This window comes from Bison bison, unplaced genomic scaffold, assembly GCF_000754665.1.
Source record: "Bison bison bison isolate TAMUID 2011002044 unplaced genomic scaffold, Bison_UMD1.0 scf7180017864151, whole genome shotgun sequence".
Classification (NCBI taxonomy): Eukaryota; Metazoa; Chordata; class Mammalia; order Artiodactyla; family Bovidae; genus Bison; species Bison bison.
Genome location: NW_011494723.1, coordinates 254127 through 277054, shown reverse-complemented (window position 1 = coordinate 277054; position 22928 = coordinate 254127). Strand labels below are relative to the sequence as shown.

The following is a 22928-nucleotide window of genomic DNA, read 5'->3' as shown; positions in this document are numbered from 1 at the left end:
CTTATTTTTATACTGGTGACTGTTTATCTGGAATTTCTAATATCCTACCACCTGGACTCGGCATACAATCTCTGGTAACCTACATGACACAATGTAATTGGGTACAATTTATGACGGGAAAAAGATTAAGGGGTGCTTATTTTCTGCCTGGAATACAGAGGGGCCTTGAGGATAAAATTTTTGATGTACATTTCAGGCTATTCAGGGGCAAAGAATAAACTGGTCCCCAGTGTCACAGGAGAATACACAATAGAGAAGTGGCTGGTATTAGGGATGTAGCTTTTAAAGGACTCACTTTACACTGCTATCTCCTCCCCTAGAAACAGTCACATCTTTGGTTGACCATAAATGTGATAAACCCTGGTGGGCAGAGAGAAAACAAAGTGTAGGGAGTCAGACTCCTCTGCTAGGGTCTTCCCTTTGACCAGGTCATTAAAGGCTCTAATTAATCACTTAAGCTCATTCTGTCCCATTTTATCCTCTCCTTAGTTAATCTCATTCTCTCTCAGAGCTTTACTAGTAACACACACACACACACACACAAACTTACATATTGCCCTATTATATGCTATATTTCATTGTGCTAAATTTCTAATTCATAGCACTTTAACAGCTGAAATTTTACATTTATTTGTATAAGCAATGTTTGTCTTTCCTGCAAACAATACAAACTCCGTGAAGACAGAGGTCTTATCTCTTTGACTAAGTGCTCCTTTCCACCACTTAGTACGACGTCTAGGACATGGTGGGTCCTCAACAACAACAACAAAATACCTGTTGAATGAAAAAAAGAGGGGAACACCATTCCCATGGCTTCTTGTTTCCAGGTGGATGCACACACATCTAATAAAGACATATCTAACTGCTGAGGTCAGAAAAGAGGAAGGTGCACGGGTGGCATAGCCCCTTCCAGGCTCTCTTTACCTCTTGGATCCACCTGCCAAGGGAGAAAGTGGCTTCTAGCCTGCTCTCATTCATGTCATAAGTGGTCTGCCCTCACTAGGGAGAACTGTGATTGCCCAAAAGTGGTAGCTGGATGAATTCAACAATGATTGTTTTGGGCTGAATTATTATGAGGCTACATATCCAAGCCTCACCAATAATGATATTTTTATCGCCATCTATCTGATTCTTGTATTACTTCTCTCTTGTTTACAAATACAGAGAAGGAAACATAGTTTCACTTACAACCTTCATTAAAACATCAGGAACACATATTTAAGGTACATATTTTCTTTTAAGCACCTAAGTGATTGTTGAGTCTGTCCTTGAACTCATCCATCTCTTAAGCTATTTTCTTCTAATTTCTATTTTGGAGCTATTCCCTTCTAATTTATCTATTTATCTTTGGAGTCCAGTTTATTTAACAATGCTTTCAAAATTATTTGTAGAACTGGTAAGTATCTTGCCATTTATTCATGCAACTAAGATTTACTGCACAAATACTACATGCCAGGCACTCTGGTTAGGAATTCAGGAGAAAATGTAAATAAGATAGATACAATCCCTCCCTTTAAGGGCTTGTATCTAGAGTAGAATATAACAGAAGTAATCAGACAAAAGTATTTCATTCTGTTAAGGGCCATGAAGGAAGCAAACAAAGGAATGAGAAAGCAAAAAGGCACGGGAGTGGGAACCTACATTAAACAGGAGATTAAGATCCAAAAAAGCCCCTCTGAAGAAGTGACATTAAACAGACCTCAGAGATAAGAAAAAGAGAAGAAGAATCTAAGCAAAAGAAACACATACATACAGGACTTAAGAAAGAGTTTAGGGCCTTTCAGGAACTGAGAGAAAACCATGTGACTAGAATACAGAAGAGAATAGCATGAAATGAGGTTTAAGAAATAAACAGAGCTAAGATACGGCAGGTCACTGAGCACAGTAAGAAGCTTGGGTTTTATTTAATGGTACAGCATTAAACTCTTCTTCTTTAAGTTAAATCCCCACATCCTTCTAGTGTTTTTCATGATATCATTTTGATCCCTCTCATTATACTAGTCATCTTTTCCACGTAGTATAGTTAGTCTAATATATTTAAACACAGTGTTTAAAACTAAGCCCAGTTCTCCAAAATACGATCTTACTAGGATAGGGAGGGACTACCACTTCACTGTAGGGAGTATGCGTCAATCAACAGTCTCAGCTCACCTCACTCTTAACAGTTATATCCCAACAGTGAGCGAAAGGAGCTTGCTATGATGCTAAAACCCCCAAAGAGCCAACCAAGCCTTCTGCCCCAGTTATGACCATGCTCCTTCTGAAATCCACTTAACCTCATGGGTGGTAGCCTATTCACAGTTTCTCAGTTCAAGACCACATTCCACCAACCAGATTTGACTTTTCTCATGGTTACAGGTACTCATCAGCATGCCCAGTGCCAGCCAGAGGTGGTCAACATGCAAGAGAGGAGAACTCCATGCCGAAAACAGTATCTCTCAGCTTCTGGATCACTCCTAGCTTTATATAATCTACATTTAGGCATGATGTTTCTCTATGAAAGTGAGGGCATTAATAAAGTTAACAATCACCCTTACAGCTTCCCAAACTAAAAATCTCAACTTCTCCCTTCTTTCACCTCCACATATCCAATCAATCGCAAACTCTAACACTAAATATACCTCCAATACTTCTTTCCTATCGTTCTCCTAGTTCATGCCACCATTAACCCCTCTAGATGACTGCAACAAGCTGCTAACATGCCTGACAAGATCCTTCACTCTATGGCCTGTACTCAGTTCTCTGACCTCATCTTTAAATCTGGTGTCCTCCCTTCCCCCACTATGCAGACCTGTGATACTGACTACACCCTGTTCCATGATTACAGCATGTTGTATGTTCTTCTCTCCATCTAAAACATCTCTGCTCTAAGTATCGCCTTCCCTTTCATGCTAATGCTCACTCATTTGTCAGGTTTCAACCTAAACATTACCTCCTCCACAAAGTCTTCCCTGATACCTACCCAACTCCCCATCTGAAGTACCGTTCCTCCCTTCCTTGGACTTCCTCCACCTTAGTTCTGGGCTTTTACTGCTATTTACTTATCAGCCACCTTCACTAGACCATAAACTCGCAGATATCCAGGAACGTGCCTGTTTTGTTCACTTAGATTCTAAATATCAAACAACCAGCACAGTGCTCAGAACATAGTAGGTATCACAAATGTATTTGTGGAGAGTGACAGCCAGAAAAACTATGTGTGCACACACACACCTGCATAAATAAATTCAGACACAAGACTTTTGGAAAGTGAGAACGCCCTAACTTCCACACTTAGAATAATTTTATAAAGGCCTTAAATTTGCCTGACTTAAATCTGTAACATTACACACGAAACTCTTAAAGAGAAACTACGTAAAAGGTAAAATTGGTAAATATATAACCCCTTAACTAGTGATGTATCATCATTCATTTAAATGTGTATTAAAAATACGGGACCATTTTTTTCTTTAAAGCAGTAATAAGGTGATACACTGCAGACCCAAATTACTGAACTGGCAAAATGTTATTCACTCATCCAAAACAGTCAGCACCCCAGAAAGAGCCAAGCTGCCTGTCCCCTAACGTGCGCACGGGTCACTGATGCCCAACACAGGTGAGAACAGCTTGCCCGGGACCAACACAACAACCCAGTTCCAGGAAGCAGGAAGCAGTTGGATACTTACTCACACAATGCCACGTATTTTTCAAGAGAGTCAATCAGCAGTTTGCTGTCTCCTTGATGAAAGTGCAGGGCAGGGAGAACGACGTCATCCTTTAGACAGAATACCAAATATGACCAGCCCATACCCTCTTTGTTTTGCTTGATTGATTTCAGGTCTGTCAAACTGAACAGGAATGACCATTTGCTTTTCCCATTTCTATGACTTGGAGCATCTTAAAAACAAGAAAGTGGGGCAAAATATTTTTTTTCACCTTTTTAACAGGTACTGACAGCACTCTTCACAACTGCCTAACAGAAATTTGCTGAACCTAGGGAATGACTGCAGCATTCATATTACCATGTCTTCCACCTGTATTAGAAATGGCAACAAACATTTTCTTTAAAGAACAGTCTTTAAAATAATTATCTTACTGCATACAAATTTGAAAAAAATGCTATCCTTATTTAAAATATCAGCTTTGTCCCAAAATGATAGTGGCTTTAGAAGCAGGTAGGCTGGATTCAAACTGCAACACCACCATCTTACTAACTGAATTATTTGGGGCAAATAATTGAATCTCTCTGAGCCTTAGTTTCTTCATCTGTATAATGGAGATAATTATACTTACCTCCCAATGTTATTCTAAGAATTAAAAAGAAAATACTTGTCAACTAACTACTATGGTGTCAAGTACAGAGCAAATAATAAATATTCATCCTCTCCACTTCCCTCAAAAACAAATCAAACGATGCACTTCAACAGTGCGTTTAAAACAAAATGCATTTAAAACAAAAACCAACCTTTATTCCTCACATCCTTTTGCAATTATTTTTAGCAGACTACACTGAGTGAAGGTAAAAGTACGCCAATATAAAAAGTAACACTGGAGTGAATACACAGACTAACATTTGCAAAAACCCACATAACAGTGGGAAATTGAGGATAAAAAGGTAATCAAGTTGTGAATGCTTCAAAAAGAATGAATACATTGAATATCACTGCTAAAATCAACCTTTTACTAAATTAAGACCTCAGTTCAAGTCAAACTATAGCTATGTAAAATAAAGCATTTCCTAGTATTTGGGCTCTTTAGAGAGACTTAAAATCCTAGGTTTGTGAATAATATCATAATCAATTTAAAGATTATCTATTTAAATAAAAATGTAAAGAACAAACGAAAAAGTGCTATCCAATACTTATAATTAATTTCTTATCTAAAAATGTCATTTTAACATTTTAACTCGGACCTTAAGCAGGAAAGATTCTGAAATCTTAAAAAACCCTTTCTTGAATGTTATTTCATAAGAAGTGTCATACTGTCCTGTTATTGAAAATCGTCACTAATTCTGTCCCAACACTATTAATTCCACAAAGATAAACCACATAGATAATATTTGCTTACAGAACTTAATCAAAGGGTAGATCAGTCGGTACTGACCTGAATGTATGTCACCTTCCTATACAGTCAGGAACATTACAGCTCCATCACCTCCAAAAAGATCTCCTCAACTGACCCAGAGGAATCTACACCTTACAGAAACCTCTACTTGCAGGGAATGCAGACACCATCACTCTTTCACGGACATGTGGTCAAGTGATACCTTTAACAAGTATCACTTGAAAGAAAGTCCAGAAAGGCTAAAGTAACTTATCTACGCAGTGACCTGCCGACTTCCTGTTCAGATGGTGAACTATATCCAAGGCTGATAACAGATTTAGTACTATGACTACACATCATGTTTCACTGGAATTTGTATTACAGGGCTCATAACACCATTACAAACAAACAGCAAAGTGAGAACAATTCTAGAATTCCAACATGTGTCACCTACATATGAATGTATCTCGACTACCTATAAAGAATTCATACTACTAGATTATCTACAAAGACAAAAATATTTTCACAGCAAAACAACAGTGAGAAACTAGATACAATTTTTAAATTAAGTTCTTAAATTACACAAAAAGTATTTAATCCAAAGTAATGCAAGAATATCATATGAAGAATATTAAATAATATATGCAGACTATACGAACTATCAGAAGTTTGTGCATATTCCCAAAGTAAAAATTTTACACAGATTTTCTCTTGTTAATGGAAGAGAAACACATCTCATACTAAATACAACAGAAAATGCCTCACACATTTCCTCACTTAAAGCTCTGATAAACGATGAGAGAAACATTACAAGTCAATTCTGGAAGTCCCTTTACTAGAGTGTAAGTTTTAATTCCATTCACAGCTATATGCCCAGTGCTGTGTTAAAGAGAATAACAACCTAGTAACAAGTCAACAGAAAAGTAATGTGCAATCTGGTCTACCAACACAAGCTAGCCAGAACTAGAAAATGTCACAGAAGAAAACTAACAGAACCCGAGTTAACCCCAAATTTCCTTCTTTCTCCTTAGAGAAAGGTAAATAAAACTAATTAGTTCTGATGAACTTATCATGTTACCAAATACATGTAAAAAATACCTCCAACACACTGACAACAAACTGGCTACAACAGCAGAAAAGTGAATAAAATAGTAAGTCTCCGTATGTCTTAAACACAATTAACATGAAGGTCATGACATTTTACTTGAATAGGTTTCCAGAACATCATGGCAGTCTGTTGTTCTGGAAAGATGTATTTTCAAAGCATCTGATCTAGAACATAAAAACAAAGACTTAGCAGTATATTTCCTAAGAAATATAAACTTAAAAAAAGTTTTCAATAGTCAACTTTTTTAAGGTTTGCCCCAACTTTTCCTCTGTAAATCACACCAAAAAAGTAAAAAATGTGAAGGTTATAATAATAAAGTTAAAATTTTTATTTGAAAAACTGCTTTTCAAAAACGAACAAAAATTTAATGGCCTAATTTTTAATTCTGAAACATTAAGATCAGAAAATGTCTTAAGAAGCAGTTTTTATGAAACATGACTGGATGAGGTTAAGCCGAGGATAAGCTGAGATGGAATGGGAAGAAATGGAACACATGTACTTCATTAACTCCTTGTGCTGTTAAATATGTACATGTGTTTGCACACTGGGCCACACGGTGCAATATATTTCTTACTGCTATCATAAAATTTTTTAAGTAGTGGAGAGAATAGAGAAAAAGAAAACGTGTCCTTAACTTTTAACAATTACTAAATAAAGGCTCTTTACAAGCCATCATACAGTGCCAAGATACACAAGCAGCATTTATGTCTGTTTCTTGCTAAGCTATGCAGTACGCAGTTACACAGACATTATCAACTCTGAACACTAAAATCACCAGAACTTCTGAGAAATACAGGTGCCTGGGCTCCATCTCCAGAGGATGATTTAATTTGCTGCATGAAACCCAAGCACTGGTACTTTTTTGATTTTTGTTTTTTGCCATGCAGCACAGCATGCAGGATGCAGGACCTTAGTTCCCCAACCAGGGATCAAACCTGTGTCCTGCAGTGGGAGCACGGAGGCTTCCAACCACTGAACCACCAGCGAAGTCCCAACTGGTAGTTTTTTTAACAGCTTAACTTCCCCATGTGATTTCAATGCACAGCCAAAGTTAAAAACCATTAATCTAAAAAGATGTTTACTGTCAGATACTTTTCTCAAACATGTAATGCTTCCTTTTTGAAATTCTGAAAATTCACTCATTTTGCTCATTTCTGTAACTTTTTTCATTTTCAAGGATTTAGCAATAATATTAGGCAGTGAAAAATAGCAATTCACATAAACCAATTCTGAAGGTCTGATCTAGAGAAGTTAAAAATCTCTCAAATGCTAAATATACTAAAATTCAGTGGTTTTCTTTTCAAAGCTCTTTCTTGAGGTTTCAACCCACTCATTTGGACCACTGTATTTCTATAAGAGAAAGCTAGCCCTAGCTCATAGGCTTCCCATGGCGTTAGTGGTGAAGAACCTGCCTGCCAATGCAGAAGATGTAAGAGAAGTGGGTTTGATCCCTGGGTTGGGAGGATCCCCTGGAGAAGAAAATGGCAACCCACTCTAATATTCTTGTCTGAAGAATCCCATGGACAGAGAGCCTGGCAGCCTACAGTCCATGGGGTCACGAGAGCAGGACACGCCTTAGTAACTAAACCACCATGCATGCATATATGCTTTTTTTTGGCATTCCTATTCTACAGGGAAGGTTCTTATCAGAACAATGTAAAAATGTTATGAGAAGAAAACCACAGGATTTTAGTATATTTAGCATGTGAGGGATTTTTAACTTCTCTAGATTAGACCTTCAGGGTTGGTTTATGTGAACTGCTATTTTTTGTTTGCCTAATATATGCATGAGCTGATTGTTAAAAAAAAGTTTGTGATTTACTATTTATTTCTTAATTGCTACTGTTCTCAAGAAATGATATAGTACAAAGTGTATATGAGAATGATTCCCCAGGCCATACATGAAAATCAATTTTACTTATATTAACATAGCAATACATATATTAAACATAGCAATACATATTCTAGTAAACTTTGGCTAGCCTTTTTGACTATGGTAAATGCCGATAAATCCTAAATTCAGACCAAAATCATTAAAAGATCAAATATCCTATTAGTTATAAAATACAAAGAAATCAAAACAAAAAAAATATAACTCTAATTTAGAGTGTTTAGTATTTTTTAAAGAGACCTCCAGTAAGTTGGCCACATCACAGACAGGCTAGCGAGCTTGTATCTGGGATAGTATACGTATGTGTTCTACCAGACTGCTGGCTTGGCTCTTTCTTGTTATCTACATGCAGACAGTCACCACACAGCAAACATAAATTTATATATAAAGGAGAATAATCACTGAACATATATATAAAGGGGAGACTGCAACGAGCTGTGATGATCCCAGTAAACACTGAAATTAGAACAACATGCTGTAGCAGTATCCTCCATCTCCCCCTGGTGCTTTAAGGATGAAATAACATGACTTTTTTTTAATTCTACAGGATTTATGAAAAATATACATGAGAGACAACCAAAGCAATTTTTAAAGTGCTACTATTTTATGCCATCAATAACTTAAACAGAACAAGTACTTTATGAAGTCACAACCAAGGCAACAAAAAGATGATAAAGGAATAAAAACGTAAGAGTTATACATATTAATCAAAGCAGCAAATCCTCCTTCCTCTAAGAGGCATGAAACCATTTTCTTTGCACTTTTGTTTATACTGTAGCAAATCAGTTTAAGATTTCAAAAGACTGAAATCATACCTCCATTAGTATGTGGCTTCTTTTTAAATGACACTGTATTAACCATGTCCCACTCTGCTTCGTAACTGTTCAGATGTTCCGCGACTCGATGAGCTCTTTCTTTGGGGGCCTGGGTCCATTCTACAACTGAGCTGGAGTCCTAAAATAATTATAACATATAAAATATTTAGGGACTAAGACTAGAATTTCATTTCAATCAATAATGTCTTCTCAGCTTCTATATAAATTAAGTTTGTAGGTTGTGGCAGACATCACTGATGGCAAAACTGAACACTGTTTCCTACCCTTTCTCCCTTGTTCAAGTTAACAAAAAAAGAAAAGCGTGTCCAGACTCTCCTACAGACAGAGTTATCAGTGAAATACAAGCTAAGACAACAGTAGGCCTTGGGAATGCTTTGATACTTCCTGCTTTCAATGCAGCTATGTTGGTAAAAATGTAACAGCCACCTTACAACCATAGAGAAAAAGCAAGAAAAACACTGCAAAGAACTCCAAACCTCCAGACTTCTGGAGGAAAGTTATTTGAGGAAAACAGCCAACAGCAGCCACTTATGGAAGTCATCATCATTGGCTGCTATATTTCTCTTAATCAAAATAACCTAAAAGCTACAAATAACATATCTACATGTTTAGTCCTAAAGAACTTTCTTTTAAAAGAGACTAAAACAAAAAAACAACCAAAAACCTAAAAAAAAAAAAAAAAAACAAGTCTAAAACGCAACATTAATAATTTGACTAAATCAAAAAATTTAACTTCTAGTCAACAAAAGATACTACACATAAGTTGACGATTAGCAAAACTTGTGAAATCTTTCTAAAATACATAGAAGATGACAGGAAAACATGCAGAATATAAAAATAACCCCTACCAATGTACTTAGAAATCAACAAATATCAGAAAGAGAAAAGGAAATGGCATGAACAAGCAAATCAAAGAAGAAAACATGAAGTGACAAATAAAGATGTCCAACTTCAGAAATAAAGAGAAGCAAGATGAATTTCAGCTTTTATGCACCCTTCAATTAAAAAATAGAAGACAGTGTGAGGAAACGCTATCTCCCACTGTTGATAACAGGGATAATCAGTACTGACTGAAATGAAAACTGAGTCATATTTATTAAAATTTAAAATACGCATATTTCACAATAATTTTATCTACATTAAGAAATACACATGTATACAAAGAGGCAGATATAAGAATCCTCATCATAACATTGCTTGTAAAAGTGAAAAGCTGAACATATCTTATTAGCCATCAATGAAAAAGTAAATAAACTAGGGGTAGCCAATAAAATGCTATGCAGAAGTTTAAAGATTGATATCTGTTCATGTGTATTTATGTTCAATATGTAAAAGTAAATAAAAGGAAATCCTGAAACAACGTATGCAGCGTTAACAACTGCATGGAACACACACAATGAGAAACACACTAGAGAAAACCAGGGACAATGGACGAATGAATGCATATACACAGCTACACAGATAAGGCAGGAAATGTGTACTGATAAGTCTGGAAAGATACACAGTAAACACGTGAGGGATGGGGTTCTAGTCAAGGAGGACTTCAACCTTCTATTATTTGAATTTTTACAATATGGATTACTAGTGTAATTCTATTCAAAAATGGAAAAAAGATTTTATAGGAACAGGAATATATTATAAAGAAATAGAAACAGACTGAAGAATAGGGCAGAAAAAAACTGAATGAATGAAATTATAAAGTGGAGTGCTTTTTCCTCAGAGTCCTTCCACAAATGTCACTTCTCAGGGAGTCCTCCTTGTTTGCCCAATTTAAAAAATGCAACCTTTACCACCATCACTACTACTAAAGAGGAAAGCTAAACAGCATTTACAGAATCCAACCCCACCCGCAGGCTTGGACCTGGTGAATCACGTACTTATGGAAACTAGGATAAAGGTCAAGCTGAAAAAAGGACTACTAACACGAGTCCAGAAGGCTGGAGGTTTAGTCACTGGAAAAGGTAAAGCAGATTCTCTCTGGATTACAAGCAACCAAGGACACTGAGCAAAGAGATAATAACTGAAAACAGGACAATGAATCAAAAGTTCATGAAATGAGTGGCAAGACTCCCAGCTCTCTTCCTCCAATCAGTTCCCAGAACAGTAGAATCCAGTTTTCCCTCTTGAGGCAGAAATCTGTACTCTTCTCTGACACATGACCAGTCCAAGAAAAAAGACCCAGGTTTCAACATCAGGGATTCCCCAAGGCAACAGCCTAGCCAGGTCACCCTGAGTCCCAACTATCAACAAACCTATCTATACACTGAGAGTATGATCAGTTTTTCGTATGTGCTGTTTATTAGCACCACAATACAACCATCACCAAACAAAGGCAAGTGTCTACATAAATGATAAAAGTCTAAATGAAACAGGGGGAAAGATAGTGAATTAGAGAAAGTGGACTATATACAGAAATGAAAACATCTAAAAAATTATCCTTAAATTCCTCAGATACAAGGGAATCATGGATGAATAGCATCCATGAAAAACAGGATACAATTTTTCTTTTAAAGGGGGGAAAGGGGACAAAGAAAGCTGAGCACCGAAGAATTGACACTTTTGAACTGTGTTGTTGGAGAAGACTCTTGAGAGTCCCTTGGACTGCAAGGAGATCCAACCAGTCCATTCTAAAGGAGATCAGTCCTGGGTGTTCATTGGAAGGACTGATGCTGAAGTGGAAACTCCAATACTTTGGCCACCTCATGCGAAGATTTGACTCATTAGAAAAGACCCTGATGCTGAGAGGGATAGGGGGCAGGAGGAGAAGGGGACGACAGAGGATGAGATGGCTGGATGGCATCACCAACTTGATGCACATGAGTTTGGGTAAACTCTGGGAGTTGGTGATGGATAGGGAGGCTTGGTGTGCTGCGATTCATGGGATCACAAAGAGTTGGACACGACTGAGCGACTGAACTGAACAAGATGCATTCAAAATTTAAAAAACAGCAAAGATGAAAATGATTCCAGAAGAACTGAAACATAAGACTAAAGAAATTTCCTAGAAAATAACATACACATATACAAAGAATTAGAAAATAGTAAAGTATTAAAATACTGGAGAAGGCAATGGCACCCCACTCCAGTACTGTTGCCCGGAAAATCCCATGGATGGAGGAGCCTGGTAGGGTGCAGTCCATGGGGTCGCTAAGAGTCAGACACAACTGAGCGACTTCACTTTCACTTTCCACTTTCATGCATTGGAGAAGGAAATGGCAACCCACTCCAGTGTTCTTGCCTGGAGAATCCCAGGGATGGAGAAGCCTGGTAGGCTGCAGTCCATGGGGTCGCACAGAGTCGGACATGACTGAAGCGACACAGCAGCAATTAAAATACTATAGGACCGATATAAAACATGTAGAGGGTTCCAGAAAGAATCAAAGTAGAAAATGGACAGGAAGAAGAAACCACCACTAAAACAATTCAAGAACATTTTCTAAAAACTAAAAGATAGAAGTTTTCACATTAAAAAGGCCTATCAAGCATCCACACAGAGGATAAAAAGGACCACAAGGGCACATTTCCAGGACATCTAGAATACTACCAACAAAAAGGTAATTCTAAAACTTCTGAACAGGAAAAAAATATAGCAAGGATCAGGATTCAAATACATTAGACTTAACATCAATAAAGGAAATAAGAGAAATGTAAAGATAGTAACTTCCAAAAATATGGGGGTAATTTCTTTTCAAATTATAATTCTATGCCAGCCAGTCATCAATTCAGAATTGATAGCTCAACCCAAATGTTCACAGAAGGATAAAAAAAGTCTGAAAATAGAGATGTTTTTGGTCTCATACATGCTTTTTCTGAGGAAGCACTGGAGGTGCACCAAAACTAGAGAGTAAACCAAAAGAGAAGACAGCACAGGAGACAGGAAACAGGGATTAAACTGTGGGAGAGAGGCAAAAGGAACCCCCAGGATAACTGCTGCACAGCAAACCAAGAGAGCAGCCAGTTCAGAAGGAACTTGGAAGAAAATTCTGCAAGAAATGTCTTTAAGAAGATAAAATTAGATCGCCTATGTGATTAATACTTTGAGAAGAAATGTACACAACTGAGCCATAGTTTCAAGGTGAGTTAAGAGATAAGACAGAGCTAAACCCCTTCCATAGCGAGAACTCAACACGTTAGACACAGTAAACATAAACTAATCCAACTATCCCGTTCCTAGGTTTTCAAGGAAAATATGTCCACACAGAAATTTGAACCTGATCATGCACAGTAGCATTATTTATATTAGCCTGAAGATGGAAACAACCCCAATGTTCATCAACTGCTGCTGCTGCTGCTGCTAAGTCGCTTCAGTCATGTCCAACTCTGTGCGACCCCATAGATAGCAGCCCATCAGGCTCCCCCGTCTCTGGGATTCTCTAGGCAAGAACACTGGTGTGGCCTGCCATTTCCTTCTCCAATGCACGAAAGTGAAAAGTGAAAGTGAAGTTGCTCAGTCGTGTCTGACTCTTAGCAACCCCATGGACTGCAGCCTACCAGGCTCCTCTATCCATGGGATTTTCCAGGCAAGACTACTGGAGTGGGGTGCTATCAACTGATGAACGAATAAACAAAATATGGCACATATCCATAAACGCAGTATTATTCAGCAAAAAGGAAAGAAAGGAAAGAACAGACAGGTGCTAGAACATGGATGAACCTTGAAAACAGTATGCTATGTGAAAGCAGCCAGTCACAAAAAACTACGTTATATGATTCCATTCAGATAAAATGTCCACAATAAGCAAATCCTCAGAGACAGACAGTAAATTAATGAGTGAAGAGTACTGGAGTTAAGTGGGAATGAGAGGTGACTGCTTTTTTTGGAATAGAAATGTTTTAAAGTTGGTTATTGGTGAGGTTATACAATTCTGTAAATATACTAAAGAAACTGAATTATGTCCTTTAAAACAGTGAACTTTACGGTACATGAATTATATCTTAATAAAGCTTTTATTTAAAAATGTCATTCCTTTAGTCAGATATTTCTTCCTTAAATACCTTGCCAGCATAGAGAATACTAGAAGAATCTAATGCATCATCCAATGGTCTCCAGTCCACTATTACTTCAGCATCCTAGGAAAAAAATTATTAACCATATTTACTCTTCAGCAATATCTTATTTTTCAGTCACCGATAGTTAATTCCCTGGGGGGCTGCACTACAAGGCATGCAGGACCTCAGTTCCCTGACCAGGAATTGAACCCACGCTCTCTGCAGTGGAAGCTCAGATTCTTAACTACTGGACTACCAGGGAAGGCCCCAAAATCAATTTTTAACCTCTTAAATTTATTAGCACCTTAATATCCATACCATATGTAAACAATCACTATTTGACAACAAACAATATGCAGATTTCTAAATTCCGATTTTCATTATAAAAAATTACACTACTGTAACTTTTACTAAATTTAAAAATATTCCACGCCATTTTACTGACTTATCTGAAGAATTTTATTTCTAACATCACCTTGATGTCAAATTTACAACCACTGTCAATTATATAATTTTATGTTACATGTGAAATTCAAACTTCCTGATAATGTCCAAATTATTAAACAATTATTTTAAAAAATTTATTTAAACAATTGTTAAATAAAGCCATTTACTAGAAACATACCTTTTCTAAAACACGTAATATTCCTGAAATCAAGCTGTCCTGGTCATTGGTCTTTCCCAAAGATGAGTGAATATAGACCCCTTCCTGTTCATATATGATCTGAAATAGCAAAAATAAGATTAATCAAACCATTTTTATGCAGTATGGTTTCAAAATTTTTCTTAAAATATTTGAGATGTTTTTCTATAATGCCTGAATCAAGTTTTTGATTATTTCATATAAAAGTGTATTATCTGAAAAATATTACTGAGACTTAAAAACACTTCAAACATAAACTAGAAAGGAATTTGCTTTGTTACACATGCAAGGCTGGTGATATGTAATCACAATCTTGATCTTCTCCTTCGACAAAGATGTCAGGCTAATTGTTATGTGACACTATATGCAAATTTCACATAAATATTTTTAACAAACATTAAGCAAAATATTGGGTTCAACCAGAAAATATTAAAAATAAGAATATGAAATATAATAGGAAATTAATGATTTCTATTTCTATAACAGCATATGTTTTTACTGTAAGTTTATTTTGGTGTGCTTTTTATAGCACAATGGCCCAGAAATTCATGGAATAATATGGGAATATTAAAAAGCAATAATGAGGCCTTCTTGGGATGATCAGAACTAGTTTAAGTTCATAAACACTTGCTGAGTGCCTCTATATGTAAAAGCATATAAAAAGGTAAGTGTAAGGCTATGAGAGGCTTCCCTGGTGCTCAGTCAGTCAAGAATCCGCCCACAATGCAGGAGACCTGGGTCTGATCCCTGGGTTGGGAAGACGACCTGGAGGAGGGCAGGGCAACACACTCCAGTATTCTTGCCTGGAGAATCCCCATGGACAGAGGAGACTGGTTGGCTACAGTCCATGGGGTCGCAAAGAGTTGGACACGACTGAGCGACTAAGCACACAAGACATGGTCCCAGTACAATGTCCTACAGGAATACAGGGGAGACTTAAATTAATTCCTACGTAAATTGAAATGTTTATAAAGTTAAATCTTATTTGCTAAAAGCATTATCTGATATAGTAAGATTCTATTTCTGGGACCCATTTCAAACCATTAGAAATTACTTTTCATTATGAAAATAAGTAAAAGGAAAATAAAATAGTCACTCCCAGACCTAAGTAATTTTGACATAAGTTTGGAATACAGTCTACTTTCTATTTATGTAGACCTTTTATCAACACAATCACACTATTCAAAATAGCATTTGTTGTTGTTATTCAGCCACCCTGTTGTGTCGGATTCTTTGCAAACCCATGGACTGCAGCACGCCAGGACTCCCTGTCCCACACCATCTAACGATGTTTGCCCAAGTTTATGTCCATTGCATTGGTGATGCCATCCAGCCATCTCATCCTCTGACACCCTCTTCTCCTTCTGTCCTCAATTTTTCCCAGTCTCAGGGACTTTTCTAATGAGCCGGCTATTCGCATCAGATGACCAAAATACTGAAATTCCAGCTTCAGCACTGGTCCTTCCAACAAGTTTTCAGAGCTGATCTCCCTTAAGACTGACTGGTGTGATCTCCTTGCTATCCAAGGGACTTTCAGGAGTCATTTCCAGCACCACATCCGAAGGCATCAATTCTTTGGTGTTCTGCCTTTACAGTCCAGCTCTTACAACCATACTCGAGCACTGGGAAGACCACAGTCACGATTATCCGGACATGTGTCACAGAGTAGTATCTCTGCTTTCAACACACGGTCTAGGTTTGTCAGTTTTCCTGCCAAGAAGCAGTCGTCTTCAGATTTCATGGCTGCAGTCACTGGCGCAGTGATTCTGGAGCCCAAGAGGAAATCTGTCACTACTTTCACCTTTCCCCTTCTATTTACCATGAAGTAATGTGGGCCACATGCCATGATCTTAGTTTTTTTAATATTTAGTTTTAAGCCGGCTCTTCACTCTCCTCCTTCACCATCATCAAGAGGCTCTTTAGTTGATCTTCGCTTTCTGCCATTAGAGTGGTATCATCCGCGTATCTGAGGTTGCTGATGTTTCTCCCGCCTGTCTTGATTCCAGCTTTAGCTCATCCAGCCTGGCATTTCTCATGATGTGCTCAGTGTATAGGTTAAACAGGGTGACAGCAGGCAGCCCTGCCGTACTCCTTTCTCAATCTTGAACTAAACAGTTGTTCCACACACGGTTTTAACGGTTGCTTCTTGACCCACATACAGGTTTCTCAGGAGACAGGTAAGATGGTCTGGTATTCCCATCTCTTTAAGAGCTTTCCACAGTTTGTTATGAGCCACACAGTCAAGGGCTTTAGCGTAGTCAGTGAAACAGAGGTAGATATCTTTCTGGAATTCCCTTGCCTTCTCTATAATCCAGCGAATGTTGGCAATTTGATCTCTGGTTCCTCTTCCTTTTCTAAACCCAGCTTGGACATCTGGAAGTTCTTGGTTCACATAATGCTGAAGCTAAGCATGTAAGATTTTAAGCATGACCGTACTAGCATGGGAGATAAAGGCAACTGTCCAATGATTAGCACATTCTTTAGTACTACCCTTGTTGGGAACTGGGATGAGGATTGACCTTTTCCAATCCTGTGGCCACTGACAGGTCTTCCAGATTTGCTGACATACTGACCGCAACACGTTGATGCCTAAAGGCATCATGCTTTAGGGTTTAGAACAGCTCTACTGGAATTCTACTGGTCTTCCGTGGTGGCTCAGACGGTAAAGAATCTGCCTGCAATACAAGAGAGCCAGGTTTGACCCCTGGGTTGGGAAGATCCCCTGGAGAAGGGAACAGCAACCCACTCCAGTATTCTTGCTTAGAGAATTCCATAGACAGAGGAGCTTGGCGGGCTACAGTCCATGGGGTCACAAAGAGGTGGACACTGCTGAGCAACTAACACACACACTGGAAATCATTGCATCCACTAGCTTTATTAACATCAGTGCTTCCTAAGGCTCACTCGACTTCACACTCCAGAATGTCTGGCTTTGGGTGACTGAATAGCATAGGGACCAAGAATGCAGGACGAGCAACAAAGCTCACCATTATCACTCCCCAGAGGACATTTATGGGACATTAATGAGCCAACAATTCCATGTTATAGCTTAACCCTTACAATAATCATAGGTTCTGTATTATTATAACTATATCATTAGGATGAGGAGAGCATTTATGGGCTGAGAAATCTGAAAGAGGTTAAATAACTTGCCTAAGGTTGAAGATACATATAGTAAGGAGTGGTTAAGGAGTGGTGCAGAGTCTGAAACCCAGGCAGTCTGACACCAGAGAACCGTTCTCTTAGCCACTGCACTATAAAGTTCCCACATTAATTTATTACTTCTCCTGTTATGTTAATCGCTTCTGATACAGACTTACATCAAGTCAAGAAAGAGTCCTTTCAGTAATCAAGATCACAAGAGAAGTTCTGATCTCAAAAATCTTAGATGGCCTTCAATGAAACAGCTGTTAAACACCAGACTAGCATTAAGCAGAAGGCAAAGACTAGGGACAGCCTGAGTTAAGGCGTGGTGGGAGACAAGTCTGTACTGTTTGTATAGAAATGAAAAATTACATTTTAAAGCATACAGATTTACTCACAGATGTACACAAAGATATGCATAAGAATATTCACAATACTATTATTTATAACATGGTGGGTGGTAGGGCTGAAAGGAGGAAAAGGAAAGTATGAACCTAAATGACCACAAAAAGAAATTATCAATCTGCAATATTCATTCTTCGGAGAACAGTACTCAGAAGTTGAGAGGCAGATTAAACAGGCATACATGGAAAGAACTCCCAATTATATATAAGATAATGACATTTATATTTTTTAAAAGTGTCTCTGTGTGTGCTATGTGCGCTAAGTCACTTCAGTTGTATCCACTCTTATTTGTGTAAAATAACAGACAACAAGCTCTGGAAGGACACACTTTAATGTTAGCAAAGGCTACTTCTGAAAAGAGAATGGAACAGAGAAAGGTTGAAAGAGAAACTGTAACTTTCTATGTTAATGCTGGACTTGTTTGAATATTTCAAAGTGCAAAAATAGTGTTATATTGCTTCTTAAATTCTGTGGTACTATTAACACTAAAGAGATTCTGGAACTTCAGTGAAATAAATGAGCCCTAAAGAATCACATGCAACGTGTCCCCTAACTGAAGCACATCAAGTGGCTCTTTCTTTCCCATACGCATGTCAATGAAGTGTAGCCTTACTCTTTTTCATTTAAGAAAAAGTTGTTTCCTAAGTAATTCAGTTGGGAAAATATTTTAAAAATACTAAAGCACCAGGCACCTCACCAAAAAAGTCAAATCTGTACCCATCTCATGTTCTTAACTTTTTAGCACTTTCTGAGGGACAAATTACATGTCCAAAATTTGACAATTCTAAACCCTGACTTGTACTGTCTTTAGAAAGCAGTTATGTTCAGCTTTCTGATTTGAAAAGTATGATGTTAACCAATACAAATTAATTGTGCAGAAGGAATAAAATTTGTAAATTTACCTTCATGCCCACTAAACTTCATTAAGTCTTATTAGACTCAAAGGCATACAAACATAAATAATCATTACATTAGTACATAATTTACTTCAAATATAATATTTAATCTTATTACCTCCATTTTTAAAGAATTAACTGAGACACAAAGCTGTTAAGTGACTTTATATCAAAGAAAGAAGTGGATTTCAGATTTCCTGGCACCTTCACTCATTAAATCTCAATGAATACTGCCTCAAGAATCTACCAGAAAAATCCTACATAGCTTCCTTAGAAGATGGTTTCTGAAATTGCTTAGATGCAGAAAATAATGCTGCTTCAAGGACTAAAAACAAAACAAAAAAACAGGTTTTTTTGGCTGCACTTCTCAGCTTGTGGAATCTTAGTTCCCTGACCAGAAAGTGAAGCCAGGCCCTCAGTAGTGAAAGCACACAGTCCTAATCACTGAACCACCAGGGAATTACCTAACAACGATTTTTAAATGCCTTTAATTTATAGATCAATGGAACAGCTAACTATTTAACAGTTTGGCCTTAAACAAAAACCCTTCATTTCTCCCTCATCTGAAGGCCTAAACATTTCACAAGAGAAGTTTAGCCCCTTGTATAGCACCTTAGTTTGAATCATTTGTTTTAATATGATAACCCTTTACTCTACTTTTTTTGAGGGCATGATTTTACTTATTTTCTATTCACAGCATATATATGTTCATCACCACAGTTTATGGGTACATACATATAATAAAACACAGTTGTATCAACTACTTGAACAGTTCAAAATACAGAAACTAAAATCCAATTAAGAATTTGATCTTAGGGAATTCCCTGGCAGTCCAGCGGTTAGGACCCCACCCTTTTACCACAGGGGCCTGGGTTCAACCTCTGTTTGGGGAACTGAGATCTGCAAGTTGTGTAGTGAAGCCAAAAAAAGAATTTGATCCTCTGACAACAGCTGCTAAATCGCTTCAGTCATGTCCGACTCTGTGCGACCCCACAGATGGCAGCCCACTAGGCTCCTCTGTCCCTGGGACTCTCCAGGCAAGAACACTGGAGTAGGTTGCCATTGCCTTCTCCACTGACAACAGCATGAAAGATGATATTTCTTCATTAAACTCCACAGTGAATTGATTCCTGAGGAGGATGAGACTGCCACAGGACATTCTGCTTCCTCCATTTACCAATTGTAATGGTTAATATCTGAAAAGCTATCTCTAAGCTTGTTTGATATGAAAAATTATTTTGTAACAGGGAACAATTATGATACCAGGAATTTCATCTAAGGTAATGTTCAATACTTTTAGTAAAACATGGTTCCAATTTCCTTACTCTGGTTTTGTTAATAATTTCTAATGTAAAATAAAAAGAAAAGTTCAAATGCTATTATTGGCCATGTAATACTTTTACTATTCCTTACTTTACAAAGCATTTCTACATTACCACATTTGATCCTCACAATTCCATTAGATACATGTTATCATTCCCACTTTGCAATTGAGGGAAAAAAAAGGCAAGGAGTAATTTTTTTTTTTTTTGGTCATGCAGCATGCAGGATCCCAGTTCCGTGACCAGGGACCACACCCATGTCGCCCACAGTGGAAGCACAGAGACCAACCACTGGACCGCCAGGAAAGTCCCAGAAGTGATTTGATCAAAGTTCTTCTATTACTCTACTTTGGCCACCTGATGAGAAGAGCGGACTCACTGGAAAGGACCCTGATGCTGGGAAACACAGGAAGCAAAAGGAGAAGAGGGTGGCAGAGGATGAGATGGTTAGATAGCATCACTGACTCAATCAATGGACATGAATTTCAGCAAACTCCAAGAGATAATGAAGGCCAGAGAAGCCTGGCATCCATGGGTCACAAAGAGTCGGACATAACCTGGGAACTGAACAAAAACAACAATTTCCATTATTCCGGGATTGAGACTCATGTCTGCTCGGACAAGTTTTATTTGTCCAAAGAGTACATAATGGAAAAGACAATCAATTTAAGGCTTAGCATGTGTGAACACTGTTCTGGTATTAACTCTTTGTGACTCCATGGACTGTAGCCCACCAGCTCCTCTGTCCATGGAATTCTCCATGCACGAATACTGGAGCAGGTTGCCATTTCCTTCTCCAGGGGATCTTCCCAACCCAGGCATCAAACCCAGGTCTTCTGCACTGCAGGCAGATTCTTTACCATTTGACCACCCGGGAAGCCCCTCATCAGTGCAGGAAAACTAACAAATCACAGGGCACTAGGTAGATGCTCAGAACAGTCTTGCCTCATCAGTGGGCACTGTTGGTCTTACATGAAATGCTGTACTGACAAAAACAAGGCCCTACTGTATAGCACAGGGAAACATATTCAATATCCTTCAATAAACCATAATGGGAAGAATGTGAAAATATACATATAAATGAATCCCTTTGCTGTACACTGCAAACTAACACAACACTGTAAATCAACTATACTTCAAGAAAGCAAAAGCTGTGCTGACCACATCTCACAAGGCTTAAAAGCAAGTCCCAAAGGCATCAAATCGTTTCCACACAAGTGAGTGTCTTCTAGGGTAAAACTCAAGAATATTTTACAGGGAAAAAAAAAATTATATATATATATAAAATTCACAACATTGACATTTGGCTAAAAAAAAAAAAACAACTACCAGATAGATTTTGGCATCTGGTACCAAAAAAAACAATCAGAAAGATATGACTCACAATAAGGGGGAAAATCAACCAATTAAATATGACACAATTAATAACACAGGGAAAGACATTAAAACATTATTATAACTAAATTCTCTATTGTTCAGGACACTCGAAACAAGTTACAACTTGCTAAGACATCAAAAATATAACAGATCCAAACGAACTTCTAGAGATGAAAAATACAAACTCTGAGATAAAAAATACACTTAATGGGGTATTGGCAGATTAAATATTTTAGAAGAATAATGAACTTGAAGTTACAGCAATAACTATATAAAACAAAACACAAAAGGGGAGGGGGCTGAGAAAAAAAGTGAACAAAGCATCAATGAGCTGGAGGGAAATTTCAACTGATCTAGTGTATGTATTAACATAACCGATGTACCTGAAAGAGTTGACTGAGAAAAGAAACAAAAAAAACCTTTTTAGATAAAATAATTGCAAAAGTTTATTCAAATTTGACTAAGACTGTAAACCCATAGATATACATACCAATGAACTCCAAAATGAAAGCAAGAATCAAAGAAAACCATTTAAAGGCACACTGTAATCAAACTACAGTGTATTAATCAAATTACAATGTATTATGAGCTTCCCTCATAGCTCAGTTGGTAAATCATCTGCCTGCAATGCAGGAGACCTGGGTTCGATTCCTGGGTCAGGAAGATCCTCTGGAGAAGGAAATGGCAATCCACTCCAGTATTCTTGCCTGGAGAATCTCATGGACAGAGGAGCTTGACAGGCTACAGTTCACGGGATCACAACAGTTGGAAACAACTTAGTGACTAAACTACGACCAATCAAATTATGCAAAATCAGTAACACACAGAAAATCTTAATGAGCCAGAGGGGAAAAAAAAATTAAGCATAGTGATTATAGAAGATTCCTTTTAAGAAACAATGGAGATCGAAAACAATGGAGCAATGCTTTTTTTAAAATCACTTTATTGGGAGGGAGGAGGGTTCAGGATGGGGAACACGTGTATACCTGTGGCGGTCACGTTGATATATGGCAAAACCAATACAATATTGTAAAGTTAAAAAATAAAATAAAATAAAAATAAATAAATAAATAAAATCACTTTATTGAGGAATGACTGACATATAAGAAGCTATACATATTTAACACATACATCTTGGTAAGTTGTGTCTAAGTATATACCCAGGAGACTATCCCCATCAAGTCACAAACATATCCATCACTTCCCAAAGTTTTCCTCCTTCCTCCTTGGAGGAAGACCCAGTGCAACAAAGACCCAGCACAGCCATAACTAAATTAAAAAAAAAAAAAAAAAAA

General features: G+C 37.6%; 1 protein-coding gene across 4 annotated transcripts in view; it reads right to left on the bottom strand.

Annotated features, from left to right (window-relative positions):
* TBC1D15 (TBC1 domain family, member 15) overlaps positions 1–22928 on the bottom strand; it is a 74791-nt gene that overhangs the window by 37742 nt on the left and 14121 nt on the right. For 2 of the 4 annotated variants that reach the window (XM_010840939.1, XM_010840941.1), the window contains exons 1-5: positions 17009–17160; positions 14472–14570; positions 13853–13927; positions 8837–8975; positions 3666–3876 (exon numbers count right to left, since the gene is read on the bottom strand). In XM_010840939.1, coding sequence (XP_010839241.1) covers positions 3666–3876; positions 8837–8975; positions 13853–13927; positions 14472–14570; positions 17009–17056 — 572 coding nt within the window. In that variant the 5' untranslated portion in view covers positions 17057–17160. Of the gene's footprint in view, positions 1–3665; positions 3877–8836; positions 8976–13852; positions 13928–14471; positions 14571–17008; positions 17161–22928 lie in introns of those variants that run through there. The other 2 variants (XM_010840940.1, XM_010840942.1) reach the window with 2 other exon arrangements.